This window comes from Mustelus asterias, chromosome 1 (genome assembly GCF_964213995.1).
Source record: "Mustelus asterias chromosome 1, sMusAst1.hap1.1, whole genome shotgun sequence".
Classification (NCBI taxonomy): domain Eukaryota; kingdom Metazoa; phylum Chordata; class Chondrichthyes; order Carcharhiniformes; family Triakidae; genus Mustelus; species Mustelus asterias.
Window position 1 is genome coordinate 143,020,872 of NC_135801.1, and position 15,907 is coordinate 143,036,778.

The 15,907-nt window shown below is 44.0% G+C and overlaps 1 protein-coding gene across 3 annotated transcripts in view; it reads right to left on the reverse strand.

Moving 5' to 3' along the window:
* The window catches only part of LOC144498472 (coiled-coil domain-containing protein 68-like), a 61,208-nt gene that overhangs the window by 12,585 nt on the left and 32,716 nt on the right, over positions 1–15,907 (reverse strand). For all 3 annotated transcript variants that reach the window (XM_078219655.1, XM_078219664.1, XM_078219647.1), the window contains exons 5-7: positions 15,095–15,220; positions 13,739–13,867; positions 11,065–11,159 (exon numbers count right to left, since the gene is read on the reverse strand). In XM_078219655.1, the coding sequence (XP_078075781.1) occupies positions 11,065–11,159; positions 13,739–13,867; positions 15,095–15,220 (350 nt within the window). The remainder of the gene's footprint in view (positions 1–11,064; positions 11,160–13,738; positions 13,868–15,094; positions 15,221–15,907) is intronic.

Genomic DNA, 15,907 nt, shown 5'->3' on the forward strand with positions numbered 1-15,907 from the left:
TTAAATGAATCCCTTCTGCCTGCCCTTGATCCATATCCCTCTATCCCTTGCATATTCCTGTGTTTATCTAAAAGCCCCTTAAACGTCCCCATCGTACTGCCTCCACCACTACCCCTGGCAGCACATTCCAGACACCTGCCACTCTCTGTAAAATCTTTCCCCTCACATCTCCTTTGAACCTTCCCCCTCTCACCTTAAGTGCATGCCCACTAGTATTTGACATTTCAATTCTGGGAAAAAGATTCTGAATGTCAACCCTATCTATGCCTCTCATAATTTTATAGACTTCTATCAGCCTCTAGAGAAAACAAGCCTATTTTGTCCAACCTCTCCTTATAGCTCATACCCTCTAATCCAAGCAGCATCCTGATAAACCTCCTCTGCACCTTCTCCATAGTCTCCACATCCTTCCTGTAATGTGGTGACCAGAATTGAATGTAATACTGATAAATACAGAAAACTACAATATTGAACGCAGGTCAATAAATGCGGCCTAACCAAAGTTTTATAAAGATGCAACATGACATCCTGACTCTTCTACTCAATGCCCGACCAATGAAAATGACTATGCCATGCGCCTTCTTTCCCACCCTATCTATTTGTGTGGCCACTTTCAGGGAGCAATGGACTTGAATCCTGAGATCCCTCTGTATATATCAATGCAGTTCAGGGTCCTGCCATTAACTGCATACTTATCCTTAACACTTGATCTCCCAAAGTGCAGTACCTCACACTTGCACAGATTAAACTCCATCTACCATTTCTCCACCCATATCTGCAGCTGATCTTTATCGCGCTGTATCCTTTGACAACCTTCTATACTATCCACAACTCCACCTAACGTTGTGTTATCTGCAAACTTACTAACCCACCCATCTACATTTTCATACAAGTCATTTATATATGTATCACAAACAGCAAAGAGCCCAGTCCGGATCCCTGCGGAACGTCACTAGTCACCGACCTCCAGCCAAAAAAACACCCTTCCACCTCTAATCTCTGACTTCTATGACAAGCCAATTCTGAATCCAAGCGGCCAGGTAACTGTTGATCCTATGCATCTTAATCTTCTGGTTGAGCCTACCATGAAGGACCTTGTCGAAAGCTTTACTAAAATTCTTATAGACAACATCCACTGCTCTACCCCCATTGATCACCTTCGTCACCTCCTCGAAAAAATCAATCAAGTTACTAAGACATGACCTGCCCCACACAAAGCCATGCTGACTTTTCCTCATTAGGCCATCCTTTTCCAAATGCGCGTAAATCCTATCCCGACGAATCCTCTCTGATAGCTTCCCAACCACTTATGTGAGATTCATGGGTCTATAATTTCCTGGATTATCCCTATTTCCTTTCTGGAACAGAGGAACAGCATTAGCTCCTTGTCAGTCCTCCAGGAACCTCTCCAGTAGCTAGTGAGAATACAAAGACCTTTAAATAAAGAGAAAGAAGAAAGCGTACCTGGTACATGAATCACAAAAAGTTAGCATGCAGGTACAGCTAGTGATTAGGAAGACAAAGGAACATTGGCGTATATTACAAGAGGAGTGGAATATAAAACAGCAGAGTTTTTACTGCAGCTGTACAGGGCATTGGTGAGACCACATCTGGAATAATGTGTATAGTTTTGGTCTCCTGATTTGAATAAGATGCATTAGAAACAATACAGAGAAGGATCATTCGACTCATTCCTGGGATGAAGGGCTTATTTTATGAAGACAGTTGAACAAGTTTGGACTGTACCCATTAGAAGAATGAGAGGTTATTTTATTGAAAATTATAGGTCCTGAGGGGATCTGACAGGGTAGATACCAAACAAGAGGACAGTTTGAGAATAAGAGGACTCCCTTTTAAGACCGTGATGAAGAGGTTTAGCTGATGGTTAATAGTCTGTGAAATTATTTTCCCCAGACAACAATGGAGACTGGGTCACTGAATTTATAAAAGGCAGAGTTAGACAGATTTTTCATCAACAAGGGAGTCAAAGATTATGGGGTGGTGGGGAGGGGGGGTGGGGGGGGGGGGCGGTGGAGGATGCAGTAGACAGGGAAGTGGAGTTGAAGCCACAATCAAATCAGTCATGGTCTTGTTGAATGGCAGAGCAGGTTCGATAGACCAAATGACCCATTCCTCTCCATGTCCTATGTTCCTCAAACATTATTTTTAGTTTATTTATTATTAGTCACAAGTAAGGCTTACATTAATACTGCAATGAAGTTACTGTGAAATGCCCCTAGTCGCAATACTCCGGCGCCTGTTCGGGTCAATGCACCTAACCAGCACGTCTTTCAGAATGTGGGAGGAAACCGGAGCACCCGGAGGAAACCCACGCAGACACGGGGAAAACGTGCAAACTCCACACAGACAGTGACCCAAGCCGGGAATCGAACCTGGGTCCCTGGCACTGTGAGGCAACAGTGCTAACCACTGTGCTACCATGCCGCCTTATGACTTAGTAATCCTTACTCCAAAAGGTATTTCCATTTTGGCACTGCCGGTTGGAGCTTTGATCACTGACAACAGAGTTAAGAAATTTGGGTGCACGCTTCAGTTTCCTGTAAGCACAAATGGCAGGAAAGGATCTCTACCATCAGTGCAACATCAGAAAGCTGCCTCTCTGGAGTCCACAATATAGGATGAAATTAATGAACACTTGGAAGAATTGCAGAAAAAACGAGATATGCTGTCAAAGCTTTTCATCTTGCATTCATCTGAAGTGTCAGATGAAACCCTTTGACAGCATATCTCTTTCTTTCAGCAATACTCAAGTTCTGGACCGCGAAACAACTGCTTAGAAAGAGGTGAAGTACTGTAATTGTCATTGGGAAAATGTTCGAGTCTGCTATTGAGGATGTAATAGCAAAGTATATAGAAATGCATAATATATCAAGCAGAGTCAGCATGGCTTCATGAAGCGGAAATCATGCCTGACAAATTTAGTAGAATTCTTTGAGGTTGTAATGAGCAGGATAGATAAAGGAGAACCAGTAGATATAATATGCTTGGATTTCCACAAGGCATTCAGTTAGGTACTGCATAAAAGGTTACTTAATAGAATAAGAGCCCACAATGCTGGGGATAGTATATTAGCATGGATAAAGGATTGGCTAACTGAAAGAAGACAGAGAGTTGAGACAAGAGGGGCATTTCCAGGATCGCAACCTATAACGAGAGGAGTTCCACAGGGATCAGTGCTGGACCATGATTATTTACAATATATATAAATGACTTGGGCTAGGGAAATGAATGTACTATTGCCAAGTTTGTGGATGACACAAAGATAGGTGGAAAGGCAAGTGGTGAGAATGACACAAAGAGGCTATAGAGGAATGTAGATAGTTAAGTGAGTGGGCAAAAATTTGGCAGATGGAATATAATGTCGGAAAATGTGAAGTTGTGCATTTTGGTAGGGATAATAAAGGAGCTGAATCTTATCTAAATGAAGAAAGACTGCAGAAAGCCACACAGGAATTTGGGGCTCGTGCATAAATCACAAAAAAACTAGCATGCAAATTGAGCAGGTTAATGGGAAGGCAAATGAAATGCTGGCCTTCATTCCAAAGGGAATTAAATAAAAAAATAGGGAAGTGATTCTAAAGCTATATAAGGTACTAGTTAGACCACACCTAGAATATTGTGAACAGTTTTGCGCCCCCCCCCTCCTTCTCTAAGGAAAGATACATTGACATTGGAGGCAGTTCAGAGAAGGTTCACTAAGTTGATCCTGAGTATGGAGGGGTTTTCTTACGAGGAGAGGTTAAGTAGGTTGCGTTTGTATTGGAGATTAGGAGAATGAGAGGTGACCTTCCTGAGACATATAGGATTCTAAGGAAGCTTGATGCTAGATGTTGAGAGGTTGTTTCTCCTTGTGAGAGAGTCTAGGACCAAAGGGTATAATCTCAGAGTAAGGTGTCATCCATTTAAAACAGAGATCAGGAGGAATTTCTTCTCTCAGATGGTAGTGAATGTCAGAATCACAGATTACTACAGTGCAGAAGAGGCCTTTCGGCCCATCGATTCTGCACTGACGCATGAAATGCCCTGACCTGCCCACCTAATCCCACATGCCAGTACTTGGCCCATAGCCTTGAATGTTATGGCATGCCAAGTACTCATCCAGGTACTTTTTAAAGGATGTGAGGCATCCCGCCTCCAGCACCCTCCCAGACAGTGCATTGCAGACCATCACCATCATTTGGGTAAAATGGTTTTTCCTCAAATCCCCTCTAAATCTCCCACCCCTCACTTTTAACTTTGTCCCCTCATAACTGACCCTTCAATTAAGGGGAACAGCTGCTCCTTATCCAATCTGTCCATGCCTCTCATAATCTTGAACACCTCAATCAGGTCACCCCTCAGTCTTCTCTGCTCCAACGAAAACAACCCAGGCCTATCCAACCTCTCTTCATAACTTAAATGTTCCATCACAGGTAGCATTCTGGTGAATCTTCTCTGCACCCCCTCCAGTGAGTTCACGTCCTTCCTATAATGTGGCGGCCAGAACTGCACACAATATCCCAACTATGGCCTCACCAAAGTTCTATACAACGCCATCATGACTTCTCTGCTTTTGATATCTATATCCCGATTGATAAAGGTGAGTGTGCCAATGCCTTTTTCAACACCCTATTAACCTGCCTTTCCCCCTTCAGAAATCTATGGACAAACACACCAAGGCTCTTCGGAACTTCTCAGTGTCAGACCTTTCATAGTATACTTCCTTGTCAAATTACTCCTTCCAAAGTGCATCACCTCACACTTTTCAGGGTTAAATTCAATCTGCCACTTTTCCGTCCATTTGATCATCTCGTCTGTATCTTTCTGTAACCCAAGACACTCAACCTCACTGTTAGCCACCCGGCCAATCTTTGTGTTCTCAGCAAACTTACTGATCCTACCCCCCACATAGTCATCTATGTCATTTATATAAATGACGAACAATAGGCGGCCCAGCATGGATCCCTGTGATACGCCACTGGTCACTGGCCTCTAGTCACTAAAGCAGCCGTCTGTCTCCACCCTCTGTTTCCTACTGCTAAGCCAATTCTGAATCCACCTTGTCAGATCACCCTGTATCCCATGTGCATTAGCCTTCTTAATAACTCTCCCATGTGGGACTTCGGCAAAGGCTTTGCTGAAATCCATGTAAACTACGTCAACTACATGAGCACTACCCTCATCCACACACTTGGTTACGTGCTCAAAAAATTCAATCAAATTTGTTAGGCATGACCTCCCTCTGACAAAATCATGTTGACTATCCCTGACCAAATGTTGCCTCTCCAAATGGAGATGGATTCTCTCCTTCAGAATCTTTTCCAGTAGTTTTCCAACCACAGATGTGAGACGCAATGGTCTGTAGTTCCCTGGTTTGTCTCTACAACCTTTCTTAAATAGTGGGACCACATTAGCTGTTCTCCAGTCCTCTGGCCAGGGAGGAATTAAAAATTTGGATCAGAGCCCCTGAAATTTCCTCCCTTGCTTCCCACAGTCATTTGGGACACATCCGGATCTGGAGATTTGTCCACTTTTAAGCCCACCAGTACCTCCAGTCCTTGTCACTCCCTATGATAATTTTCTCTAGAGCCTCACAGTCTCTCTCCCCGAGTTCCATTACTACCTCCTCATTCTGATGGGTGAAGACAGATGTGAAACGTTCATTTAACACGCCACCATCTCCTCTGTCTCTACCCACAGATTTCACCCTTGGTCCCTAATGGGCCTTACTCTTTCCCTGGTTATCCTCTTCCCATTGATATACTTAGAGAATATCTTAGGACTTTCCCTACTTTTACCAGCCAGAGCTTTCTCATATCCCCTCTTTGCTCTCCTAATTGATTTCTTAAGTTCCATCCTGCACTCCACTAATGCCTCCACAGACTTACTCCCCTTTAAGAACATAAGAACATAAGAAATAGGAGCAGGAGTAGGCCATCTAGCCCCTCGAGCCTGCCCCGCCATTCAATAACATGATGGCTGATCTGAAGTGAATCAGTTCCACTTACCCGCCTGTTCCCCATAACCCTTAATTCCCTTATCGATCAGAAATCCATCTATCCGTGACTTAATACTTGCTAAAAGCCTCTCTTTTCCTTCTCATTGTATCCTGAATGTCTCCATGGTCACCCATGATCCTCTGGGTTTGTTACACCTTCTTATTACCCTAAAAGGAACATGTTGGGCCTGTATCCTCCCCATTTCATCTTTGAACACCCCCACTGCTCTTCCGTAGATTTCCCGACAAGTAACTTGTTCCAGTCTACCTTGGCCAGATCCTGCCTAATTTTGTTAAAATCTAATCTCCCCCAATCCAAAACCTTTTTCTGCAACTTGTCAATTTCTTTGTCCATAACAAGTTTGAATTGAACCATGTTGTGGTCGCTATCACCAAAATGTTCCCCCACCAACACATCAACCACCTGTCCAGCTTCATTCCCCAGAATTAGGTCCAGCACAGCTGTATGCAGGAAAACTTCTTAGGTCAATATGTAGAGGATCCAACAAAGGAGGGAGCTGTGCTGGACCTAATTCTGGGGAATGAAGCTGGACAGGTGGGTGATGTGTTGGTGGGGGAGCAGTTTGGTGATAGCGACCACAACATGGTGCAATTCAAATTTGTTGTGGACAAAGAACTCTACTCCATCTAAGCCCTTAACATGATGGCTATCCCAATTAATGTTGGGAAAGTTGTAATCACCTAATATAATTACTCTCTTATTATTTTTACATCCCTCTGTGAATTGCGCTCTTCAATTTCCCGGTGACTATCTGGGGGTCTATAATAAACACCTAGTAATGTAACTGTTCTTTTTTTATTCCTAAGCTCCATCCACAAAGCTTCATTTGATGCCCCCTCCAAGATATCATCTCTCCTCACTGCAGTAACTGCCTCCTTAACTAATAAAGCAATGCCTCCTCCTCTTTTACCCCCTCCTCTCTCTTGCCTGAAAATTTAATATCCCGGGACGTTGAGCTGCCAATCCTGCCCCTCAGTCAACCACGTCTCTGTGATGGCTATTATATCATAATTACTGGTGTCAATCCTCACCCTTACCTCATCTGTTTTACCTTCAATACTCCTGGCATTAAAGTAGAGACCCTCCAGCCTAGTCTTACTCCCTTGAAACTTACTACCACTGTATTTCTTCTGACCTGATTGCTTTTCTATGTTATGTTGTGTCCCTATTCTGCTAACAGTCTGGGTCCCCTCCCCCTGTCAAACTAGTTTAAACTCTTCCCAACACCATTAGCAAACCCACCAGCAAGGATCTTAGTCCCACTCTGGTTCAGATGTAGACTGTCCCGCTTTTAAGGTCGCACCTTCCCCAAAAACGGTCCCAGTGGTCCAGGAATCTAAAACCCTTCCTCCTGCACCAACGAAGCTCAGTCCATTATGCAAACCAGCCTCCCATCTATCAACTTTGTCTACACTTCCCACTGCCTCAGAAAAGCAGCCAGCATAATCAAGGACCTCGCACACCCTGGACATATTCTCTTCCACCATCTTCTGTGGGGAAAAAGGTACAGAGGTCTGAGGACATGTACCAACCGACTCAAAAACAGCTTCTTCCCTGCTGTCATCAGACTTTTGAATGGACCTACCACGTATTAAGTTGATCTTTCTCTACACCCTAGCTATGACTGTAACACTGCATTCTGCACTCTCTCCTTTCCTTCTCTAAGTACGGTATGCTCTGTCCATACAGTGCACTAAAACAGTACTTTTCACTGTATGCTAATACTGGATGTCCTTGATAGGTATGTCCCTATCAGGCAGGGAGGAAATGGCCGAGTGAGGGAACCATGGTTCACGAAAGAGGTGGAATGTCTTGTGAAAAGGAAGAGGGAAGCTTATGTAGGGATGAGGAAACAAGGTTCAGATGGCTCGATTGAGGGTTACAAGTTAGCAAGGAATGAGCTGAAAAAGGGGCTTAGGAGAGCTAGGAGGGGACACGAGAAGTCCTTGGCGGGTCGGATCAAGGAAAACCCCAAGGCTTTTTACTCTTATGTGAGGAATAAAAGAATGACCAGGGTGAGGTTAGGGCCGGTCAAGGACAGTAGTGGGAACTTGTGTATGGAGTCAGTAGAGATAGGCGAGGTGATGAATGAATACTTTTCTTCAGTGTTCACTAAGGAGAGGGGCCATGTTTTTGAGGAAGAGGTGTTACAGGCTAATAGGCTGGAGGAAATAGATGTTCGGAGGGAGGATGTATTGGCAGTTTTGAATAAACTGAAGGGCAATAAGTCCCCTGGGCCTGATGAAATGTATCCTAGGATTCTTTGGGAGGCAAGGGATGAGATTACAGAGCCTTTGGCTTTGATCTTTGGGTCCTCGCTGTCCACGGGGATGGTGCCAGAGGACTGGAGAATGGCGAATGTTGTTCCTCTGTTTAAGAAAGGGAATAGAAATGACCCTGGTAATTATAGACCGGTTAGTCTTACTTCGGTGGTTGGTAAATTGATGGAAAAGGTCCTTAGAGATGGGATTTACGACCATTTAGAAAGATGCGGATTAATCCGGGATAGTCAGCACGGATTCGTGAAGGGCAAGTCGTGCCTCACAAATTTGATAGAATTTTTTGAGGAGGTAACTAAGTGTGTTGATGAAGGTAGGGCAGTTGATGTCATATACATGGATTTTAGTAAGGCGTTTGATAAGGTCCCCCATGGTCGGCTTATGATGAAAGTGAGGAGGTGTGGGATAGAGGGAAAGTTGGCCGATTGGATAGATAACTGGCTGTCTGATCGAAGACAGAGGGTGGTGGTGGATGGAAAATTTTCGGATTGGAGGCAGGTTGCTAGCGGAGTGCCGCAGGGATCAGTGCTTGGTCCTCTGCTCTTTGTGATTTTTATTAATGACTTAGAGGAGGGGGCTGAAGGGTGGATCAGTAAATTTGCTGATGACACCAGGATTGGTGGAGTAGTGGATGAGGTGGAGGGCTGTTGTAGGCTGCAAAGAGACATAGATAGGATGCAAAGCTGGGCTGAAAAATGGCAAATGGAGTTTAACCCTGATAAATGTGAGGTGATTCATTTTGGTAGGACTAATTTAAATGTGGATTACAGGGTCAAAGGTAGGGTTCTGAAGACTGTGGAGGAACAGAGAGATCTTGGGGTCCATATCCACAGATCTCTGAAAGTTGCCACTCAAGTGGATAGAGCTGTGAAGAAGGCCTATAGTGTGTTAGCTTTTATGAACAGGGGGTTGGAGTTTAAGAGCCGTGGGGTTATGCTGCAACTGTACAGGACCTTGGTGAGACCACATTTGGAATATTGTGTGCAGTTCTGGTCACCTCACTATAAGAAGGATGTGGAAGCGCTGGAAAGAGTGCAGAGGAGATTTACCAGGATGCTGCCTGGTTTGGAGGGTAGGTCTTATGAGGAAAGGTTGAGGGAGCTAGGGCTGTTCTCTCTGGAGCGGAGGAGGCTGAGGGGAGATTTAATAGAGGTTTATAAAATGATGAAGGGGATAGATAGAGTGAACGTTGAAAGACTCTTTCCTCGGGTGGATGGAGCTATTGCAAGGGGGCATAACTATAGGGTTCGTGGTGGGAGATATAGGAAGGATATCAGAGGTAGGTTCTTTACGCAGAGTGTGGTTGGGGTGTGGAATGGACTGCCTGCAGTGATAGTGGAGTCAGACACTTTAGGAACATTTAAGCGATTATTGGATAGGCACATGGAGCACACCAGGATGATAGGGAGAGGGATAGCTTGATCTTGGTTTCAGATAAAGCTCGGCACAACATCGTGGGCCGAAGGGCCTGTTCTGTGCTGTACTGTTCTATGTTCTATGTGACAATAATAAATTAAATTTAATCAGATCAGTCAAGATCTCATTAAATAGAGGCACAGACTTGATGGGGCAAATGGCTCCTATGTCTTATGGTAATTACCATTTGTCTTTTTATGGCACTTTTAGCATAATTAATCCTCGGGGTTAGTCTGTGACAATGTAGTAGATAATAAAGACAACTATACCTGACTAATTTATTTGTTTTTTTTCCAAGTAATGGAAGCACTTTTGAATCTCATCATTTCCGGCATGCCTCATTCAGTTTTTCCCTGATTTCTTTTCAAAGTGAGATGGATGAATTCCTAACCGTGGTTGACATCACAATATATGAGATAAATCTCCTGCTCACTGCCACCTCTTGTGATTCCTCCTTTGAGATCAAAGAGATATTTCCTTGAATTCTTTTTCCATAATTAGCCGGGGTTTTTTTCTGTTCTTTCCTCTCACCCCAGGAGTTTGTATTACAGGCTTGTGGAGAGGCAGGGGTAGTATCATAAATTGCAGCCTGACAGTAGAGAATTACTCGATGAACTATTTTCGGCCCTTTAGTTTGTTGTGTTCATCTGCAGCTACGGTACAAATATTCATAAATGTACCTGCAGCAAGCCATTTATTTGCTGAAGCATTCCTCCTAACTAAATTCATTCTTTTTAAAGACACTGACTGATAGCGTAAGAAAGGGTAAGGTGATTAACCATTGTACACAAAGTACCATAGCTATCTCTCTCCATTAGAGGGAGAGTTGGTTGTGTACAGGTTGAAGGGCATGACACTGTAAGCAAAGTGAGAAGACGGGTTTCCATGAACCAGCATAGTCAGTACAGGAGTTGAATCCATGCTGTTAGTGTATGTTGTATCACACTCTGACCATCTAAGCTGACCGACTCCTACAGTAAGAAACAAGCCATAAAAAAGTAGAGAAAGTGTATCCAGTAGACAACTGTGAGTCATATAGAAAAAAAAGTCACAGATATTCTGCAAAAAGATCCAGAATGATATTGAGATGGCGAGACTGAGAAAAGCAAAGAAAAAGACAAGATGGACTATGTTTACTATCACTGTTTGCGCAGTGATCTGACAGAGCAACCGATGTGCTCATTATAGAACCAAACCAATTTCAATGGATGTGAAAATTGGGCAGGGTCCATAGACACTCAAGTGGTGTGGGTAAAAATGATCCCTGTAGACAGGAGATGGAAGGCATTAAACAATGATAGTCAAGCTGAAATATTGATGGCAATCTGTCATTATCATAAAATTCCAACCTCAGTGTGTTATCTGGAACATCTGTAGCAGTAGACATCTTCCATTCCATCTCTTTTTCCGCAGACTGTTTCCTTTCTATCAAATCTTTCTTCTCCTACACAAAATATTTGAATGACATTTTCAGGAATGCAGAATGTTTAAAAGAATATAGAGCTAACATTAATTTTCATATAGATGTACAGATATAAGACATTAGGAATGAGAAAACACCATCCAATTTATTGTTTTTGCCCCTTTGTTTAGGCCTTTACTCAAGATCTGGAGGGGATTTTAATTTCCTCTGGTAGTGCGGCAGTTAATATATTCCTTCAAGCTTCCTTTGCATGCTATTTTAATGCTGATGGTAATGCATAAAACAGATTGTGTTAAATTAGAACACAAAAGGATTGTATGTGAATGTACTAACTAGAGCAATGCCAGAGGAAATTAAATCTTAAAAGCGCCCTCATTTTGTTTGCTTCTCAGTCTTTAATGCATCTTCAATAATACAATATTAGATTTCAAATATGTAATTTTATCATTGGTATTTCTGTAAAGACTGAGATTTTTGAACTGCAGGAGTGAAAGGGTGAAAGATATGCAGGAATGCAAGCACAGAAGACTTTCCTATTATTGTTTCTGAGTAAATTGGATAACCTGGGTACAGCAATGGAGGAAAGTGTGTATGGAAGGAAAATTGGCATGCTCTGCTACAACATTCCTCTTTGCATTCCATATGGGCATCCCAATGGGCCTGGTGGTGAAGGTTTCCTATTTGGAGCAATGCAGCAAGTTCCTTTGATTAGCTGCATGCTTAATGCAGGTTCAAACCCATGACCATGTTTAAGAGTATTGTGCCCAGCTTCTGATCCACAGATAGTTTCCTGTTTGCACAATTTCTCCCCATGGGCCCCAACTCATAGAGTGAAGATGCACTTGTAAACATCCCATTACTTGCCCAGGCAAAGACCCCTGTATCCACAGGGGGATGAATTCTTTAGCTATCTGGAGTCAAACTGGAAAAGTCCCAAGCATTGCTGACAGGTCTAACTACTGGTTAATCTACTGGTTAGGGGCATACCTAACTACTGGTTAGAGGCACCATGGTGCCACAGGTGCCACAGGGCACTGCTGCCTCACAGTGTGTGGTGGACCTCAGTTGTGCCTTTGTCCTATTTGGACAACCGTTGTGTGTGTTTGTCATACCTGGACACACCCCCTTCCGGTTTGGTTCCTCCCCTCGGCACCTAGTATAAAGGTGGCTGTCTCCTCCCCCTTGTTCAGTCCAGGTCGGTTATTTGTTGGGATCTGCTCCTGAATCTGTTGTGAATAAAAGCCTACACTTGTATTGGCACACCGGTAGTCTTTCGCCTTATTGATAGCGCATCACAGTGCCAGGGACCCGGGTTCAATTACTGGTTTGGGTCACTGTCACTGCGGAGTCTGCACGTTCTCCCCATGTCTGCGTGGGTTTCCTCCAGGTGCTCTGGTTTCCTCCCACAGTCCGAAAGACGTGCTGGTTAGATGCACTGGCCATGCTAAAATCTCCTTCAGTGAACCGGAACAGGTGCCAGAATGTGACAACTCGGGGATTTTTCACAGTAACTTAATTGCCTACTTGTGGCACTAATAAATAAACTTAAACTTAAACTTAATCACCGTCTGGCCTGGAGTGCTGTGAGATTGCTTACATCATGTCTTAATCACTAAAGAGTAATCTCAACCCCAAAACTACCACTTTGAACTCTGCTTACTAGAGAGGATAGTTATGAAACTACTCTCAAACATTGAAACCAAAAGAGAAAATGCTGGAAAATCTCAGCAGGTCTGGCAGCATCTGTAAGGAGAGAAAAGAGCTGACGTTTTGAGTCCAGCTAAAAGGCATAGAAAGTGGGAGATATTTATGCTGCAGGATGAGGGGATGAAAGATGTGTCATAGCCACAAATACAAGGGGAAAGGTTGCTAATGGCAGTCCATAGAGAGTACACAGAGAGCATGGGAAGCCCAACCCAAAATGTAAATTCCTGCCCCATGAAACAATATTGAAGCAGAAGAACACTCAGGATAGCCCCACACCCTCTGATATACACTGAAAAAATTTATTCTCAGGGTCAGGCGTGCCCAGGGACATTTAGAATTCCATGGATGTCCGCCAGAAATATTTCAACTTGTCTCACTCTTGAATTTCAAACAGGGTCAGTGATGTTGACATTTGCAAGTAGAATTTATGCTCCAGCCCTCTTCGGCACATTGAATCATTGAATCCCTACAGTTCAGAAGGAGGCCATTCGGCCCATCAAGTCTGCACTGACAGCAATCCCACCCAGTCCCTTTCCCCATAACATCCACATATTTACCCTGCTAATCTCCCTGACACTAAAGGGCAATTTAGCATGGCCAATCAACCTAACCCACACATCTTTTGGACTGTGGGAGGAAACTGGAGCACCCGGAGGAAACCCACGCAGACACGGGGAGAACCTGCAAACTCCACATCGTCACCCGAGGCTGAAATTGAACCCGGGTTCCTGGCACTGTGAGGCAGCAGTGCTAGCCACAGTGCCACCGTGCCGCCCATAAAGGTCTCCCCAGGAAATTCAGGACCCCATTTCCAGTAAACTTGAAGGCAGACATATTGCGGATTCATGTCCACAGCAACACAGAATCTCTTCCTTCAGTCTCATTCCATTTACCTTTTCCATCCTTCCTATCAGCTTTTCCAGTTCCATGGCTCGGTTCTGTTTCTGCTGAAGACTCAATACCAGATTATTGTAATTTTCCACACTTCTCTCCAAATTTCTCTCCTGCTCCTCAGCAAAAGTCTGAAAAAAAAGGGAGACATTTTGGGGAGTCAATGCTCAAACCGTAGTTGATTCATGGTTGTTTTATTGTATCTGGGAGCGCTGATCTGACCTTTTAAACAAGAGTTTAGCCTACAGTCTATAGGAGTACAATCTCAATCTGGTTTGAGGCATCGACTCTGGTAATGTCCCTATAGTTTTAGTTCACCTTGCAACATGGACAATGCCACAAATGAGCTGACAGGCCTGCCATCTACTCCCAGGCCTCTATTATTCTGTCATGGGAGGTGGGCGTTGCTGACAAGGCCAGCATTTGTTACCCATCCCTAATTGCCCTTGAACTGAGTGGTTTGCTAAGCCATCTCAGAGGGCAGTTAATAATTAGCCACATTACTGTGGCTCTGGAGTCACATGTAGGCCAGATTGGGTAAGGATGGCAGATTTCCTTCCTTAAGAGACATTAATGAATCAGATGAGGTTTTTACAACAATCGATGATAGTTTCATCATCACCATTACTGGACGAGAATTATATTCTAGATTTTTTTATTAATTGAATTTAAAATTCACCAGCTGCGGTGATGAGATTTGAACCCATCTCCTTAGAGTCTTAGCCTGGGACTCTAGATGGATAATATCAAAGCTGCTGTTGAGGAAGATCAATATAATGTTATCTATCTTTTACATGGGTAGCTTCTAGTCCCCTTCCCTGACGGTTTGACAAAGAATAGAAACTTGTCAAAGTTTGTTTTTATTACAGAATCATAGAATCCTACAGTGCAGAAGGAGGCCATTCAGCCCATCGAGTAGGCAACGACCACAATCCCACCCAGGCCCTATCCCCATAACATCAGGCATTAACCCTAGCTAGTCTCCCTGACACTAAGGGTCAATTTAGCATGGCCAATCCACCTAATCTGCACATCTCTGGACTGTGGGAGGAAACCGGAGCACCCGAAGGAATCCCACGCAGACACGGGGAGAGAATGTGCAAACTCCACACAGACTGTGACCCAAGCTGGGAATTGAACCCGGGTCCCTGGCGCTCTGAGGCAGCAGTGCTAACCACTGTGCCACTGTGCAATCCATTCATTGGATGTGGCTGTCACTGCCTGGGCCAACATTTATTGGAGATTACTATCAATATATTGTCCTCTACAGACATGCTATTCTGGCAGAGGTTTGTCTTATCCATTCTGTCTATGCCCTTTAATTTGTAACATTTAGATTGATGCTTTATTGCACTGACCTGTAATTTGTGCTTCTCTTTTTCATGCTGTTGTCTTAGTTCATCCATCTGCTTTTGATAATGTTGGAAGAGTTTCTGGGAGGCACTCCGAATTGCTGCGGCTCCTGCTTCTTGACTGGCCTCCAACTAAAGACATGAAGCAATTAAACATCAGAACCACAACGAATAAACTGTCTACCCAACGTCTCACAGTGTCCCTCAATCCATACCAGCTGACAGGTGTTAGTGCTGGGAAATTGAATATTTTAAATTTTCAGCACTTTGTCAGTATCATCTGTTCTTGGGTTGCCTCATACTCTGGTTAGATGAAGGCTGTACTTCTCCCTACTGTGTTGTAGCCATGTTCTTCAGTTCCCTTGACACATCTGTGATGTTCTCCATTTCTGACAATGGCTATCCTCTCTACCTGAGATTGCAATTAAGTGTAAATTGATATTGAATCAGGTGCTGTTCTGTGCATACGTTCATAAACAACATGGGATGACACGGCCAAAATCCATTCCATGTTGGAGTCATAGAACCCCTACAGTGCAGGAGGAAGCCATTCGGACTACTGAGTCTGCACCGGCTCTCCAACAGAGCATCTCACCCAGGCCCCATTCCCATAGCCCCACACATTTACCCCACTAATTGCCCTAACCTATCCATTTTGGGACACTAAGGGGAGGCACGGTAGCACAGTGGTTAGCACTGTTGCCTCACAGCGCCAGGGACCCGGGATTGATTCCCGGCTTGGGTCACTGTCTGTGTGGAGTTTGCACGTTCTTCCCGTGTCTGCGTGGATTTCCTCCGGGTGCTCCAGTTTCCTCCCAC